Genomic DNA, 17220 nt, shown 5'->3' on the forward strand with positions numbered 1-17220 from the left:
CAGAAAGTGACCCAAGCTTTTGTGAATCAGCATATCGAAGTATGCTATATATTGGGCCAATTAAATCCAGCACCCGCTTCACACCATTCCACCAGGTCCTACTTATCAAACAATCATATGTGTAGTCATAATCAACCTCGGAACTCCATGAGCTATTTTTCCACTCTGGAGATGTCATCCACACTTGGAATTTCTCTTGCTTATCCCAAAAGCTTTCTAGGAACATAAAGTTAGTTCCAAACCTTGTGGCATTCGGTCGCACCAACTCTCCACCTATGTGCTTCTGCATTTCAGCATGCAAAGTTGAATGATTGTACATGAATCTACAAATTCTCTTACAACTACTAACCACTTCATTAATCTCAGGAAAGCATCCCATCTCCTTCAGCATGAGGTTAATGGTGTGAGCTGCACATGGCTGCCATGTGATGTGTGGGAAATCTGCAACAAGGTCAAGACATGCTTTCTTGAAGTTAGAGCCATTGTCGGTCACGAGTTGGACAACATGTTGCTGCCCTATCTCTTCAATCACTTCTTTGATGTGCTCATACACAAACTTTGAATTTTGCATGTGTCCGGTGGCATTAACAGATTTGTGGAAATACATACGCCCATTGGAGAACACCATAAAGTTTATAATGCTCATCCGTGAAGGGCCAGTCCACGAATCTGACATGATAGTGACACCATATGTGGGCCAATCATCTTTGAAATTGGCCACATACTGCTGCAACTCTTCATAGTTGGTATTTAAATATATTCCATCAACATCTATCCCTTTAGGGGCAGGCACCCCTTTGCCAAGGTCTTGAGTCAATTTTATTGCTCCTACAAAGTATGGACAATTGGCTTTGTGCCCAGGGATGTCATTAGCATGAAACCATTTTGCCCAAGCCTTCCCAATCCTAGATTTGTATTCCACCTTGTTAATACACGCATCCATTGTCTGTTGTGGCCTAGTCTTGCTATATGCCAAATCAACGTCAAAAAAGTCTTTGACACCACTTGAGCTGCTCCCTACACTTCCTTTAACAATGCTGGTTCTCCCATGATCTCCACGTAATGAATTTCGTAGGGTCTGCTGGAGTATCTCATCATCTTCATCTTCACAATCAATATGTATTGATGCACCTTGACTGTTTATATGATTGACCTCATCTACCACTCTTTTCTTTCCTTCTTTGGAAGTCCTCCTTCGGGCCTCTCCCTCTGGAATGGCTTTCCGAAAAATGGCAACTACATGATGAGGTGCATTCATGCAAGAGAAGACATGAGGGCCCAATCCAGCTATATGCTGCTTGAATCGGGTTGCACCCCCACCATGTCTATGTAAAGCACAATATCCACACTCCCATGCTTGTCCTTCCAATGATTTCCCATGACACCATATGTTTGTTACATCATTTGCATTACCTTAAACAAAAATACAGAAGCTTATGTAATTATGTTCCATTTAACTTGGATTGACTACGACAACTTCTATAAAATAAGGTGAAGCGTTTAGTTATAGCGGGCATATTGGGTTCTTCTACTCAGGTATAAGCAAGATTTTGGTTACCGAATGAGGCAATTTTACCGAGGGGGACGGATAAATGCGGTTACCACGGTTACCACGAAATACCGAGAAAATTTCGAATGAAATTTTTTGAATTCAAAAATTTTAACACCAAAACTAATTTTTTTGAAATTTTGACAGCATCACCCCTATATTGATGGCATATAAGCAGTTTATAGCAATAGTAACTGGCCTTAAGAGACCCACAACGCATATAACAATAGAACGACCAACAAAAATATACAATTCTCATAAACCATCAGCCACAAGCCCACGAGATTGCAGTCTAATAATATAGCTTCAGACTTTAGAGACTAAACTTAAGATTAGACACAGGAAGACACATAGCAGTCCAACAACAAAAGAAGTGCAGCCAGTATATATTACAGTCCCATAACAAAAGACCATCGATTCGGTCAATTACACAGTACATAGCATTGAGCAACAAACCAAATTGTCATTCAGTTCCTTCTAGACTTGCAAGTCTCCTTCGTTAAAACGAATCAAGCTGCCAGTGAGCAAATTAGATGTCATGTTGTTAGCAAACAAATTTATTTATATTATCATGTCTTAGAATTTGTTGACAATATATAATAAATGGATGCATGGCATGAGATAGCAGTAAGCATATAAAATTTTGGGTGGCAGCAAGCAAACAGACAAAGTTAGCACTTCATTATTACCTTCCTCTTCCTCCTTTTTGCTTGTAGACTTCCGCAGAGGTTCACTATTTTCGTTAGGCAGCACGTCATTGTTACCTACAAAAATTACAAGTTAGCACTTGAACCACACAAATTCATATAATGTTAATATAAACTAAAGGGCTTTGACCTTCATCATCCTCCCCATCATCTACATCCTCTGCCTCCTCTTCCTCCTCTTCCTCCTCTTCCTCCTCACTTGGAGGCATCCCACTTCCTCTAGTTCTCTTTTGTCCCACCTCTACGACCACTGGACAATCACCATCACCATCATACGCATCCTCATCTTGCATGGAATCACTTGTTGAGTTGCCCAGCCAATCCATGATTTCGTTGTTACAATCATAGAGAGAGGTATTCATCAACAACGCACAAGTATCAACCTCTTTCTCTTTTGTCTCACCAAGAATTAGTCGGATTCGCAGCCCAAGGTTGTAGTGGCAAAAAACCATCTTGTGCAACTTTTCAAAACCAAGACGGTTCCTCACTAGTGTATGCACTAAAGCGTATGTGCTCCAATTCCGCTCACAACCGCTTGAAGAGGTGCATTGAGAAACAATCCGGATAGCATACTTTTGAAGCACCGGTGTAGTATCTCCAAATGTTATCCACCACTCAGTTGGGGACACCTTTTCAGCTGCACTACGAGGGTACATGCCTTCAAAAGCCCCTCTTGTATTGACATAAGAGTGAACTTCAGGAATCATAGCAATGAACTCTGAAGGACTAGCCAACTTCTTAAGTGCTGCATTGAGTGCCCTCATGTGTGATAGACTTTTTCCAAAGTTATACTTGTAGTGACTTGCCGGGTCCAGAACACCGGCTATAGAATGGAAAGACAGCAGGGCAACAAGAATTAGTTTGCAATGACCATAGAAATGACAGCAATAAGAATAATTAGCATTTTACCAACAATAACAATTCTATGGCAGCAAGAACTATTACCTGCAACCATCAATGTGTTTTTGTATAAATGCTCAACCCTTTTGTCAACCACATTTAGGTACTCGTGTTGGTCTAGAGAATCATGAGAAAACAATGAACTCAATTGATGCCTAGCATGCATCATCTTTGTCATAAAGCCAGAAAGTGACCCAAGCTTTTGTGAATCAGCATATCGAAGTATGCTATATATTGGGCCAATTAAATCCAGCACCCACTTCACACCATTCCACCAGGTCCTACTTATCAAACAATCATATGTGTAGTCATAATCAACCTCGGAACTCCATGAGCTATTTTTCCACTCTGGAGATGTCATCCACACTTGGAATTTCTCTTGCTTATCCCAAAAGCTTTCTAGGAACATAAAGTTAGTTTCAAACCTTGTGGCATTCGGTCGCACCAACTCTCCACCTATGTGCTTCTGCATTTCAGCATGCAAAGTTGAATGATTGTACATGAATCTACAAATTCTCTTACAACTACTAACCACTTCATTAATCTCAGGAAAGCATCCCATCTCCTTCAGCATGAGGTTAATGGTGTGAGCTGCACATGGCTGCCATGTGATGTGTGGGAAATCTGCAACAAGGTCAAGACATGCTTTCTTGAAGTTAGAGCCATTGTCGGTCACGAGTTGGACAACATGTTGCTGCCCTATCTCTTCAATCGCTTCTTTGATGTGCTCATACACAAACTTTGAATTTTGCATGTGTCCGGTGGCATTAACAGATTTGTGGAAATACATACGCCCATTGGAGAACACCATAAAGTTTATAATGCTCATCCGTGAAGGGCCAGTCCACGAATCTGACATGATAGTGACACCATATGTGGGCCAATCATCTTTGAAATTGGCCACATACTGCTGCAACTCTTCATAGTTGGTATTTAAATATATTCCATCAATATCTATCCCTTTAGGGGCAGGCACCCCTTTGCCAAGGTCTTGAGTCAATTTTATTGCTCCTACAAAGTATGGACAATTGGCTTTGTGCCCAGGGATGTCATTAGCATGAAACCATTTTGCCCAAGCCTTCCCAATCCTAGATTCGTATTCCACCTTGTTAATACACGCCTCCATTGTCTGTTGTGGCCTAGTCTTGCTATATGCCAAATCAACGTCAAAAAAGTCTTTGACACCACTTGAGCTGCTCCCTACACTTCCTTTAACAACGCTGGTTCTCCCATGATCTCCACGTAATGAATTTCGTAGGGTCTGCTGGAGTATCTCATCATCTTCATCTTCACAATCAATATGTATTGATGCACCTTGACTGTTTATATGATTGACCTCATCTACCACTCTTTTCTTTCCTTCTTTGGAAGTCCTCCTTCGGGCCTCTCCCTCTGGAATGGCTTTCCGAAAAATGGCAACTACATGATGAGGTGCATTCATGCAAGAGAAGACATGAGGGCCCAATCCAGCTATATGCTGCTTGAATCGGGTTGCACCCCCACCATGTCTATGTAAAGCACAATATCCACACTCCCATGCTTGTCCTTCCAATGATTTCCCATGACACCATATGTTTGTTACATCATTTGCATTACCTTAAACAAAAATACAGAAGCTTATGTAATTATGTTCCATTTAACTTGGATTGACTAGGACAACTTCTATAAAATAAGGTGAAGCGTTTAGTTATAGCGGGCATATTGGGTTCTTCTACTCAGGTATAAGTCGAGTGAAGTTACACAACTTAGTTGCATCTCTTGGATATGTGCTTTCAGTTAACTAGGCCGAGTGAAGTGTGTAACCTGCTGCACATTACTACAAAAGAAGTTGATCCACCTAGTAAATACTGGTATTTGGGACTACTTCTATTTCTGTAAACTAGTTTGATTCAAGACAAAATGAAAGCATACTAGACAGGAAATTAGAAACAAAAATGAACGTAGATCCACAAGGACACAACCCTACCTTTAGTTGGTTCTTTAATCGGCAGTGGAACCTCCGGGCCTCTGCTTATGCCACCCTGACGAGCCACCCCGGTGGCAAATCCGCTTCGGTTGATGTCATCCAGAAATCCCGTTGCTTGTCCTCCCGATGAACGGCCGACGGGGATAGTTGCACTGCCGCTGCCATGACCTCTCCCATGACACGCGAGAATAGCCTCTTGATCTAGGAATGGGATATGGACGCCGGCGACGACCCCCACTGTTCGCAACTCGCCATCGCCATCGCCACTGCCCCGCCCCATCCCCCTTCCAACACCCGCCATGCCGGAGGGCGCCCCAGGTGGACGATGTGAAGCGGTGAGATCACGGTGGCGCTGCTGTCAGAAAGAGATCTAAGGGCGGATTGGGCGCCGCCGCCGCCGCCGTCTCACTCGCGCCCAGCAGCCAATTTCTTGCGGGGACTCGATTTGGGGAGAAAGACGGCTAGGTTTCCTGCGTGGTTGTGTTCCGGTGTGTGTAGGCTTCCTCTGGCTTGGCTGGGCCGTGCAAAAAATTCAAACGGGCCGGTATAATTTGCTCGGTAGGCCCATTTACCGGGGGGCATCGATAATCGCGGTAACCGCTCGGTAAATGGAAATTTCGCTCGGTTACCAAATCCTTGGGGTGGATAGCATCTCAGCAGTGCTTACTGTTCCCATCTGCAGCCACCTTGCCGCTACCCTCCACACATTGTGTTTCAGTTATGATCAGCGGGCAACAACCTTCACGGAAGAGCAAGAGCAAGCGCTGCAGCTCCTCACCTCCCTCAAATATCTCGAATTTCAACGTTGCTATAATCTGCAGTCCCTCCCTCGAGGGTTACGTGGCCTTTCTTCTCTGAAGAAACTAGTGATCTGGCGTTGTAATAAAATGCAATGCCTGCCGCCTAAGGAAGGCCTCCTCGCTTCACTGGAAAAGCTGAGAGTATGGTGTTGTGGCCGTGAGCTAAATGTGCAAGCCAGAAAACTGAAAGAAAGTGACCCATGGTTTTATGTTGGAGCAGCAGGTACGTAACCCTACATGCCGATTTCATGCTACATCACACTTGAATTATATCACGAATCTTACAAAGCCAATTCTCAGGCCACTAAAACTGTCATGAGAAGAAAATATATCTTTGAAAAACGCAATCACTTGAGCACATTCTGAAGACTTGTTAATTCACAAAATATTTTTTTGAGGGGATTAATTCACAAAATAAGCAATACAAGCAGAACTTGTTTCTTACACAAACCTGCTTGATAAAACAGACAAGCCAATCACCTGACAGCTCACGGTCCCCTGGCTGTGAAGCATGTTTCCATGCAAATCCTTTTACATGTTGCCTTTCTCCGATAGGGCAAGATTGCTTCCATCTGCCACCATTCTTGTAATTAATAGCAGCCGTAAATCCTCCTCATCTCAAGCAATTCATGTTTCTCAAGTTGATCAAGAATTAGCAATCTGGGAGATCCGTTTCATTGATTCAACTGTTCCTTTGTTTCATTTGTAACATTCATGTTAAGTACTCACTGATCGATGAGCCTACGTTATCTTAACATCATGCAGTTCATTGCCATTAATTCCCAACTTTCGGATCCTAATTTCAACTTTAAGCAGCCAAGCAGATGGTCAATTCCTGCTGCTCGATTGTGTATGCATGGTGTAATTTTGCTTGTATGTATGGGTGTGTGCTGACCTTCTTTTATCTCACTGATGCGATGCAGGGTAAGAAGCAGCAGGCAAAGGGCATGAGAAGGCAGCAGGTGTGCCAAATATGTGGCGACACTGTAGGCAGTTCGGCCAACGGTGGCGTCTTTCTTGCCTGCAACAAGTGTGCCTTCCCAGTCTGCCGCCCTTGCTATGAGTATGAATGCAAGGAAGGGAACAAGTGCTGGTGCCAGACTAGATACAAGAGGCTGTGAAAGGTTTGTTTCCGCAATGGCATATTGCAATTTGCATGTAGCAGCTGCATGGTTTCCCTTTTGTGAAATGCCATCAAGTAGGAATTCGCTAGCTGGAATATTACGGTAATACACTCTGCAATCTTTACTTTTTCAGAACTATAAGCAGACCTGACTGATGGATCATATGACACCAGGTTTTATCGTTCTGCCGTTAGCATGATTTGATTCTGCAAACTATGCCTTATCTGGAAAGGAACAACACTTCTGATGGTAGGTTTCTGACCATTCCAACGTTGCAACAGTATCAAATTTAAAAAAGAAGTATGATCCTAACCTCCACATTATGGACATTGCAGGTTATGTGGCAACCAACTCTCCATTCTCAGATTGTGCCCCTGTCTTCTTCGATGAAACAACCATTGTGTTAGTAACCTTCTTCTGACCATTCCAATGTCGCAGGCTTTGTCCACAAAATTATGTTCTGTTTATGATCTTCCTTCTCTCAGGAACATGTAGACGTGTTCGTGGTCGATCCAACGAAGATCGTGACACATACTATATGGCGTTTGTTTTTCGTTGGTCTTTAGTTTGCAATATCAAAAAAGAAAGGAGGTACGAGACACTATCTTTGTCCTGGCATTTACTATTAGGCAACTGTAAGATTTTCTTCAGATGTGAAATATGATTCTATTGACGCATTGCAGAACATTGCAGGTTAAGTCCTTAAATTTCTATGGCTCATTGGCCTTGTGCAGTCATAGTGGGCTTCCTAGTGATTGGATGGCTTTTGTTCATAGTATTGGTCAGTCTACGAAACTGAAAGTAATGAGATTTTCTCTGCCTCACAGAGCATCTATACTATACTCGTGGGTTGATCTACCATCTCGGTTTTCTGACCACAAGTATTTCACTCTCATTCTCGCAGTTAGTGGCTTTGCATTCAGAACAATTGCAACCAGTCGTGTATTCTGAAGCAGCTGCACTGACCACAATTCTGAAAGGTCAGTTGGTCATTATTTCCCTCAAAAATTCAAGTGGCTAGCCCATGTGCCATCGCCTCGATTCATGGACTCGCATTGCCTTGACTTGTGAACATGGTATGATCGTCCAGGTTTCCCTCTCAAATTTGCCGACCAAAACCCACAAGAATTCATGACTAAGACTGTTCTATCCTTCTCTTGTTTGTGAAGTATAGATGGAGCAATTGCACTGGAAATTCGGTCAGCAGGTCCACTGATAAGCAAATTAAGGTGCTTTACAGCAATATGAAACAGTATTTGATTTTTCTTCCCAAGATACCATCATTGCCTTAATTCGATTTTCATTTTTTCTTCAGTCCATACGGAGGAACGACACCCTTGCTGTGGCCTGCTTCTTCCTGAGCGGCGAACCAGGCCTCCCTCTCTGACGTTCTGCGCTCCATGGTCTCAGACTGTAATTATAACCAACTCAAAATCGTGACTGTGCATATACATTCATCATTTCCTATACCTTGCCCATTTTTCTGACTTTAACTACTTCATTACTCAGATTCTTCTGCGGAACAATTGCAACCAACGGTGACTGGTGAGCTCTTGTGGTTAGCAGTGTTGTATTGAGGGCATACCTCCTTCATCCAAATAATAACAGTATTTTCTAAAGCAGCAACTCCACAAAGGTCAGCTGGCCATTCTTTAAGTCAAAAGTGTCAATTACTTGTGTCATGTGTTGTCTTTTAGATTTGCATTACATTGACTTGTGAACTTGGTGTAACTGTCCAGGTTTTCCACTAACTGCACTCCCTAGTCCCTACTGGCAAATTAAGCCAAACTCGAAGGAGTCTTGATTCATGGCTGCTCCCGACGATGGGTAGCACAATCTGTCCGTGTTCTCCCATCTGGGAATTCGTCTGGCTCGCCATGAACCAAAACAAGGTGCTTTACTGATACGCAATAATATTATCTCTGCTTCCCGTGAAACCATCATTCCCTTTGATGATTCAGTGCCCTATTTTCTTCAGCTCACAAGGAGGAACAGTCATCCAAACGTATTCTCCGAAGCTTAAATTGGTGGCATCATATTCTGTGTCCAGAACCCCAGGATGATGTTGGTATGTAGTACTACCTGTTTTGACACAGTTGACTTCCTATGCTTTGATTTCGGTTCTGCTGTTAATTCATGAATAAATTGAATCCTTCTACTGCTAGTTAACACTGTAACCTGTCCAGTATCTGCTCATCTCACTCCCTCAACGACATGCTTACTACGGCCTGCCACTTCCTGCACAGAAAACCAGGCCACCCTCCCCTTCCTCACCGGCGTGATGTGCTCCACGGGGCTGTCATGTGCTGTCACATCCTCGATCGAGGCAACCACACCATCTGCCTTTGGTGGTGCGCCCGCCCTGCTAGCTGTATGCTCTGCAACTACAGTAGTCCCAGCTCCTAGACCGACCTCGCCAAGTTCAACTCCTGCACGGCATATTGCCATGTCAACGGCGTAATTTGGGGCCGACACCAAGCTGCTACCAGGTATGCCTTACTGCTGCACGGCAATAATCCTTGTGTTTTCCATGAAATCTAAGCCTTGATTATAAGTTTTGCTATGTTCTTTTCTTCAGTGCCCACATAGGAACATCTATCCGAACTTGACTCTGAAAATTCAAATGCTACCATATTCAGTGTCCAGGAATCCGGGGTCGTTGCTGGTACGTATTAATTTCGACTGTGCTTTGATTTCGTCAGAAAGATTCAGCATACTGAATCTTGCTGTTACGCCATAATAAACTGAATCTTTCAGTATACACATCAGCTCTGCTTACTCTGCTTCCTACGCAAGACAACCTCACCATCTTCGACCCCGGCACTGCCTGGGCCCACATCACCGGCGCAACTTGGGGCTGAGACCAAGCGGCTCATCGTCCACGTCCTGATATTCTGCCCCATTGGCACCATGTGTACATGGATACACCTGCATGTATCTGTTAGGTGAACTACTTGACAGACATGAGCACGGATTATCATCTTCCTTGTGAAAGAGTATGTGTTAATTCCTCGTGTAGATGATAAATGTATAGAATTATGTGACAGCAAGACACAGTGTAGATTCGTCGCAAGAAAAAGACACGGTTTAGATTATGTTGATGATACCGAGACATCAGTTAGCAACTTAGCATGTCTTGTTTCAACTGCCTGTTGTGCATATATCTAGGCATAAATCAATGACTTGTCCCTGCGTTTCAGGATGGCAAATATCTTCCAGAACCATTCATGAATATTAGTATATGTATATCATTGCAATTTGCAAATTCAGTGTAGGCAAATCAAGGCAACTCGGAGTTTTCATGCCAGCACCTAGCTAGGCCTGCTTCTAATTGTTGCTAGCTAGGGTTTCCCATTACGCACTAAGTAAGATCCACACTTGTCTGGAAACTTGAAGCAGCTGACACAAATACTTATCTGGACAACTCATGACACAAATATTTGATACGTCCCATCTCCAGTTTTTTTATACTCCTGTTGGGCGTTTAATTCGGCGGCCTGAAGAAAGAAGACGAAACTAGTTCCAGTACAAGTAAATTAGTTATCGCCTAAAGAAAAGTAAATTAGTTCTGTTAGACTAAAAAAAAGTAAATTAGTTCTGTTTCCTAAGACAAAAAAGTTAATTTTACCAACAAGTAATTAGTTTCGAAATTTTTAGCTTTTCTATGGGTAGAATGGCGTACTAAATAGAACGCAAATTTGTCCACCGGTTTTACTAAGTAGAAGAGGAGAGCATTTCCCTCAAAAAAAACAAAAGTAGAAGAGGAGAGCACGGTTCTGGTCAGCAACAGTAACAACAGGCGCTAGACCCATCGTAAGAAAAACACAAGACAACCGACGAATGGGCCCAAGGGCGAGAAGGGACCATCTGGAGCGGCACGAAGTAAACAAACCCCGCGTACCAACGGGCGAAGCGCCTCTTTACCCAGCGAGCCAAAGCGGGCTACCCAAGCCAGCAAACAGCATGAGAAGCGTTGCACACCCACGAGACCGACACATGGGCCCGACGCGGGTGAAATAGAGGGGCCGCAGCTGGGTGCAAGTGAAAACAGTAAAAAAGTTCCATCAAACACAGGATTAATGTCGGTTGAAAGGCCCTGGTGTTCGGACGTGAGCTAGGCATTCAGCGGATTCATGTGGAGATGAACTGTAGAGAAGCAGTCAGCATGATTAATTCTGCACTCGGGAACTTGTCAGTGGCGGGACCAATCGTGGAGGACATCAAAGACCTCATGCGGGGCTGGATGGGCTGCAAAATTACTTGGCGAAGGAGAACAGCAAATCGAGCTGCTCATACGCTTGCTAAGGTAGCTGTAGGCGATGGTGTTTCTCTTGTCTGGAAGCTTGCGCCCCTGATTGTATCCTTAATGTATTAGCGGTTAGCGGACGAGATTCCAGATTTTGTTTAAATAAAGTATGATGTTTCCCTAGAAAAACCCACGATCGATGCCTGGCAACCCATGCTCTCGCTGCTGGCAGACCACGATCGCCCTTGCTTATTTCTACCCGGACACACGCACGCACAGACGGTGTGGCTGCGAGATAGGCCCGCGCGGAAGGCTGGCCTAGTCGTCAGCCGGTGTAGCCCAAGCAGCCAGCATACAGGAAAACGAGCGCTCAGATTTTAGCTTAGCCAGAGAGATGAAAGGTACATTTCATGATTTCAATCGACAGCGATGCAAATCATGCGCGCCGGATGATTTCCAAACGGCGATGGCGCTCGCTATGCGGGTAGCATAGCAGGATTTATATGTTCCCCATGTTAATGCACTCATAGTTTATAAAAAAAAAGTGTACCATTCAAAAAAATTGTTACATTTAAAAAATGTCACTCGTTTCAAAATATGTTTGCCACATTTTCAAAATGTTCACTTCTTTCAAGGATATGTTCATGATGTTTTAAAAAATGTTTACACAATGGAAAAAAAAGTTTTGCACCATTCAAAAAACATGTGACATTAAAACATAATGTTCACTAGTTTAAAATATGTTATGACATTTTAAAAGTGTAAAAAATGTTTGATTAATAAAGAACAATAATTTCTACCATTCGAAAAATATGGTCATGACATTTAAAAAATATGTTATTGATTTTCTAACAAATGTTTATACAATGTAAAAACATGTTCGCTTAGTTTAAAAAAATCGTACATTTATTTAAAAATTGTTAACATGTATTTAAAAAATGCTGCACATAATGTATTTGAAAATGTCTGAAGTGTAACACCAATTTGGAAATGCAGCTCGGCAGTGAGCATGTCTGCCATCCTTGTTAACAGTGGGAGGCACGCTAGTCTTCGATGCAATAGTTAGGTGATGCAAGCATCACACACGGAGGCGAATGGCGGGTGTTCGGGTTCTGACGAGGCCTCCCTGACGGTTCCGCCTACCTGAATGCTTGGCGTCCTGCCCTGAACCACCGCGTCTTGACTTCGATAAAGACGAGGTGGGGCTGCTGGATGACCCAATGTGGTTCTTGGCAGAATCGACGACTTTATATGTGTAGTCTACATCACGTCACTATTGGCGATTTGAGACTACTAATTGGCCCCTACAGTGCCTCTTGGCAACATTGATGACCTTGTTGATGCTGGAAGGCATACTATGATGATCTGCTCCTTATAGTCGATATGTCCGCTTACATGGTCCATGTTAGGGTTTTGAGCGTGTAAGTCTATTGAGGCATAATAATCTGGCTTGCAGTAGTTACTTCTCAGCTGAAGGGGCGCCGACAACAAAAGCTCATTTAAGTTTGATGGTGTTCTTGAGCATAGTCTTGTGCTCTAGAGTGAAAACTCTAGTTTCGTCGGACCTGCACTGGTTGTTCCTGGCAAACATGGCGTTCCATGCATGGTTTTGGGTACTGGGCGGAATATTCGGATACCGCCCGGTAACCGCGTTTCTCGCCACCCCACGAGAAACCTTTGTATTGAGCGAAAAAGATTGAATTTTTTTGAAATTTTTGAATTTAAGTTAAGTTAGATACGCTAGGAACTCACAAAGAACATCTAGGCAGCAGTAGCGTACTGGTAATCGTGGTCGTCCGACCTGCGCTGGTTGTTCCTGGCAACCATGGCGTTCCATGTCATTCCTAAGATCTAGCTTTTTGTGGTGGATCTGACTATGGCATCACTGAAGGGCCGTTCCTTTCTTGAAGGCTTCTTTGTTGAAGAGCATTTCCTGCAGTCCTCTGTGTGTGTGTGTGTCATCGGTGGTGGTTGATGTTGATGTTTATTTTTGTTGTATGTTTGCGTCTCTCTCTCTCTCCCTCTCTCTCTCTCTGTGTGTGTGCGCGCGCGCGTGTGCGCGCTAGTTATGTAGAGGCCGGATATATATTCATGATGCTTGTATTCTCCGGATGCGATGTTATGAATTAATAAAAAATGTCCTTTTAACAAAAACAAATATTTACGGTTCTACAAACCATACAATTTGGACGGAGAACAATTACCATTTATATTTCTATTTAGTTCCCTTTCAAGTGTAAGTGCACGTGTGACTTTTATTTCTTTCTAGCTCCCTGACAAGTGTAGGTGCATATATATGAGCAGCGTTTATGTCTTTTTTTTGGCTCCGTGTTGAAGTGTAGGTGCATATATGTAGCACCCGTCAACCATGGTTTATAGTGAGCAACCAGCGAGAAGCAGACTAAAATAAGGCACCTATCCAATGTGCCTACACATATGTAGGCCAATAATCATGACAACTCTCAGTTTTTTGGTTAAGTCATGTTATGTGGTAATACAAAACATATGTCGGGCCACACACGCACACTATCACAAATATGTTAGGTTTGGGAGGCATTAGAAAAATATCAGCATGTAGTTGTCGATGTCTTAGAGGCCCAAGACCGGACAGAGTCTGGCTTGAGTTGCTTAATCGAAAACGTCAATGCAATGCAAGCAGTAGAACTGGAAGGGGTTGTACCGTTCCTCTCGTTGGAAGATAGAGATGGTGGCCGAGCATCACAAGGCTCAAAGTAATCACGTGCTCACTGTGTATCTTGGATGGGTAGTTCAGTGCATGCATAGGGAAATTTCTCCATAGTGTAACGAATGTGTCGGTGCTTTCATGGCGAGAAGATCAAATACGGGTACTGCCAACATCCAAATACTGTATCTTGCACATGCCATATTAATTATACATAATTTCCATGGTGCTTTTGTATCTTAATGCGACACACTGTATCAAATGGTTTTCATTAATTATGTGAGTTCATCAGCATGAACAATTAATGCATCCATCTGGCATGCATATTTGACTGTCCTATCAATTCCCTGAGTTAGGTGACTGATCGCTAACTTACTAAAATTCATTTCTTTTTTGAGCTGGGTAGACATAACTCATACTCCCTTCGTTTTTATTTAGTCTGCATATTAGCTTTGGTCAAAGTCAAGCTTTGTAAACTTTGACATATACTAACATATACAATAACAAATCATTACCTTATTACGATAAATGTTTACATTGTTTTCTATAAACTTGGTCAAACTTTATGAAGTTTGACTTCGGTCAAATCTAATATGCAGAGTAAATAAAAATGGAGGGAGTATTTATCGGAAGTTTTATCTTCATAGTACAAAATATGTGGCATGCCCAAATTTATATTTTTCGTGGAAAGAGAATAAATGACTTTAGTGCTACACACAATCCATCTTGTGTAGAGCCTTTATTTCTTTCTAACCACCCATCAAGTGTGGGTGCATCCTACTATATATAGTTCTCATGGACAGACATGTTCGCTCAGCTGCCCAACGTCATCGGTGATGTAGATTTGTCAAGGCTAAACTTTTGCAACCATGCTTAAGGAGCTCGTGAGCGGCTCCATGCATGCGTGCCGCCTCGTCAGTCGTCGCAGACGCTTGCTCATCAAGGTATGGCCAACGTTCCAAGCTGGACAGCTGCTCCGCCTGTCCACGTTGGAGAATCATCTGCCGTGGAGAATTGAGTTAAAAAAGACTACTGCCTGCAGACCCGAACGACTTCTTGCAGAGGAGGTAGGCGCTTCATCAATAAAGCAAAGAAAGTGAGGAGAGAGAGAGAGAGGATGGGCAGAGAGGGTTGAGCTCATTTGAGGGAAAAAATGGACAGAAAAAGTAGAGAGTGGCCCCCAGGGCGCCGCTGCTTGCGTTGGTTCCATGTTCCCATACATAGCTGTTCCATACAACTTTATATGCATGCATACATGAGGCTACCGGTTGGTACTGCCACCGTTGTACATGCCCTCAGAGCACCTGCTCCATGCTGATGCTCCCGCGGGAAAGATGGGAATGGTGACACTATTTGCAAGTTGCTCATATGCAGACGTGAAAGAGGGGAGGAAAGGCGCCATGATGTTGCCCATCACATTAGACCTTAGATAATTAAACCCTATAAGTTTCTGAGTTAGGTCAACTAGGTCTCAAACCGTGAAGCAATTTACATACTGCATGCACCTCTTGACCTACTCAAAGTACGGATTCAGAGTCGAAACAGAGCACTTACAAAATCTATCTCAAGTAGTTCATATGGTGGTATCCGTTCATAAGGTAGATTGCCACATGAACACTCTATTTTTCTCATACAAATTTCCTGAAAAGTAATGTTCTAGACAAGTTGTTTTGTTCTTTAATGGATAACACAGCTAGATTGAAATTCTTGCATCGGAGTTTCTTTGATAACAAGATTTTTTATTAGTTTTTAATTAGCCGGGGTCATAGAAACCTCAAAAGTTGTAATGGATCCGAACAGAAATGTAAAGCTCTAATTTGACTTCAGGAAGATCTTGGCACAACCAATTGTGGCCAATTTAACATATTTTCTTGTATATATTGTCAAGCAGACGAGTAGTGGATGTGCAACATCACCAAAATCCCTTGAGTATATTAAATAACGTTATGGCAATCACTAACTCTTTGGAGCTTTTATTTCTTCCTAGCCTCATCATCAAGTTCGGGTGCACATATATAACTCCAACCCACTATCGTTTATATTGACGACCTAGCCAGAAGAGAGTAATAATGCATACTGACACGGTGTGCTAAAGATGATTCCCATTTTTTTTCTGTTGAAGCCAATGTAAAGCAAAATATAAGTTAAGCCACACACGTATAGTATCACAAACTGGTTAGATTTGGGGACGTTAGGAAAAAAAATCAACTCGTATGGTTGACGATTTGCGGTGCATCTACTTGGCCCTATGGATGGTTTCATTGGTGTCAACAAACTAGAGGAGAATCAAGAGTAAACCGAAGTTGCTTGACTACGAGCAGCTTCATTGGATGATTCGATTAGATCTGGCGTAGGAGGTGTTTTAGGGCCCTCTCCGACGTTAGCCGTCGAGCAAGAACATCATCGGTGTCCTCGCGCTACAACAACCAGCTCTTTCGATCGAGAAAACATACAAAGCAGGAAGGGGATCCTCCAGACCCCATGTTTGGTTGGTGTCAGTTCTTGTCTTCTCCCACCGAAGGTTTTGGAGGCGACACAAATCGGAGGGAGGCAATGCGGTGGTCCAACATAGCAGATCCCGATGGCTTAGTTGTAGTTTTATTTTGTTTAGAGATATGTGTGATATTGTGCTTGGACACGTGCATCTTTGCATGCTTTTCGTATGCTCATGCATATTCCGAGATTGTCGTACGTTTTCCTAAAGGTGCATATACACAGTGAACCGTAAATAAAGAGTCGTATTTGGCTATAGAGCCAGTCATGGCTTCTCATGAGCTAGTATTAAAATGACTAATAAAGCGAGCGTGAGGTGACACAATGAGATATTCACCGAGTGGTTAGGCTCTTGTAGTCATTGTAAACAGTGAGCGCAGGGACGCAGCAGCACAAGCACATGCGAAGTCATGTGGTGTCACCTAAATGAAGAACCAGGCCGCCCTCCCATTCCTCACCACATGGCTCTAAATCTCTTAAAATGCAAGTCTTTCATCTAACAAGGGCTGCCCTATGAATTCCCGCTCCAACGCACGGGAAAACCACCTAGTTAAATCAAACATAGCACCCAATAGCCAGCGAATGCGCCTCGGCATTGTGGCAGCTCTGTTTTTTTTTTTGAGTAACTTGTGGCACCTCTGGTAATGCAGATTGCGCTTTCTTTTAATCCAGATTATGAACGTAGAATTATGTGAGCATGAGGCAGATTTCTTTTCTAGGGAAAAGAAGCTCATTGAACGTTTTTTTAGACA

At 43.0% G+C, this 17220-nt stretch overlaps 2 protein-coding genes across 3 annotated transcripts in view; one reads left to right on the forward strand and one right to left on the reverse strand.

Annotated features, from left to right (window-relative positions):
- The window catches only part of LOC123129151 (probable disease resistance protein At5g66910), a 9630-nt gene extending 2333 nt beyond the window's left edge, over positions 1–7297 (forward strand). The window contains exons 2-4 of the mRNA XM_044549370.1: positions 5764–6145; positions 6846–7046; positions 7180–7297. Coding sequence (XP_044405305.1) covers positions 5764–6145; positions 6846–6850 — 387 coding nt within the window. The 3' untranslated portion in view covers positions 6851–7046; positions 7180–7297. The remainder of the gene's footprint in view (positions 1–5763; positions 6146–6845; positions 7047–7179) is intronic.
- LOC123129150 (uncharacterized) lies at positions 1777–5595 on the reverse strand. Of its 2 annotated transcripts, XM_044549368.1 has the most exons (5): positions 5123–5595; positions 3202–4752; positions 2387–3079; positions 2239–2313; positions 1777–2063 (listed from the first exon to the last, which is right to left on the reverse strand). In XM_044549368.1, exons 1-5 carry the CDS (start codon positions 5421–5423, stop codon positions 2059–2061), a joined length of 2625 nt encoding a protein of 874 aa, XP_044405303.1. In that variant the 5' UTR covers positions 5424–5595; the 3' UTR covers positions 1777–2058. The 2 variants fall into 2 exon arrangements, with proteins under 2 accessions (XP_044405303.1, XP_044405304.1); XM_044549369.1 differs by lacking the exon at positions 3202–4752 and having other exon boundaries at positions 5123–5594.
- Positions 7298–17220: the final 9923 nt, after the last annotated feature.

Source organism: Triticum aestivum, chromosome 6A (genome assembly GCF_018294505.1).
Source record: "Triticum aestivum cultivar Chinese Spring chromosome 6A, IWGSC CS RefSeq v2.1, whole genome shotgun sequence".
NCBI classification, from domain to species: domain Eukaryota; kingdom Viridiplantae; phylum Streptophyta; class Magnoliopsida; order Poales; family Poaceae; genus Triticum; species Triticum aestivum.

What these genes read in the sequence shown, in the direction of transcription:
- LOC123129150 (XM_044549368.1), bottom strand. Translation starts at nt 5,423, where the DNA reads ATGGCGGGTGTTGGAAGGGGGATGGGGCGGGGCAGTGGCGATGGCGAT. An exon ending in AAACACATTGATGGTTGCAG is followed by an intron (nt 3,080 to 3,201) that starts GTAATAGTTCTT and finishes TCCATTCTATAG; the next exon opens with CCGGTGTTCTGGACCCGGCA. An exon ending in TGATGGGGAGGATGATGAAG is followed by an intron (nt 2,314 to 2,386) that starts GTCAAAGCCCTT and finishes TAATTTTTGTAG; the next exon opens with GTAACAATGACGTGCTGCCT.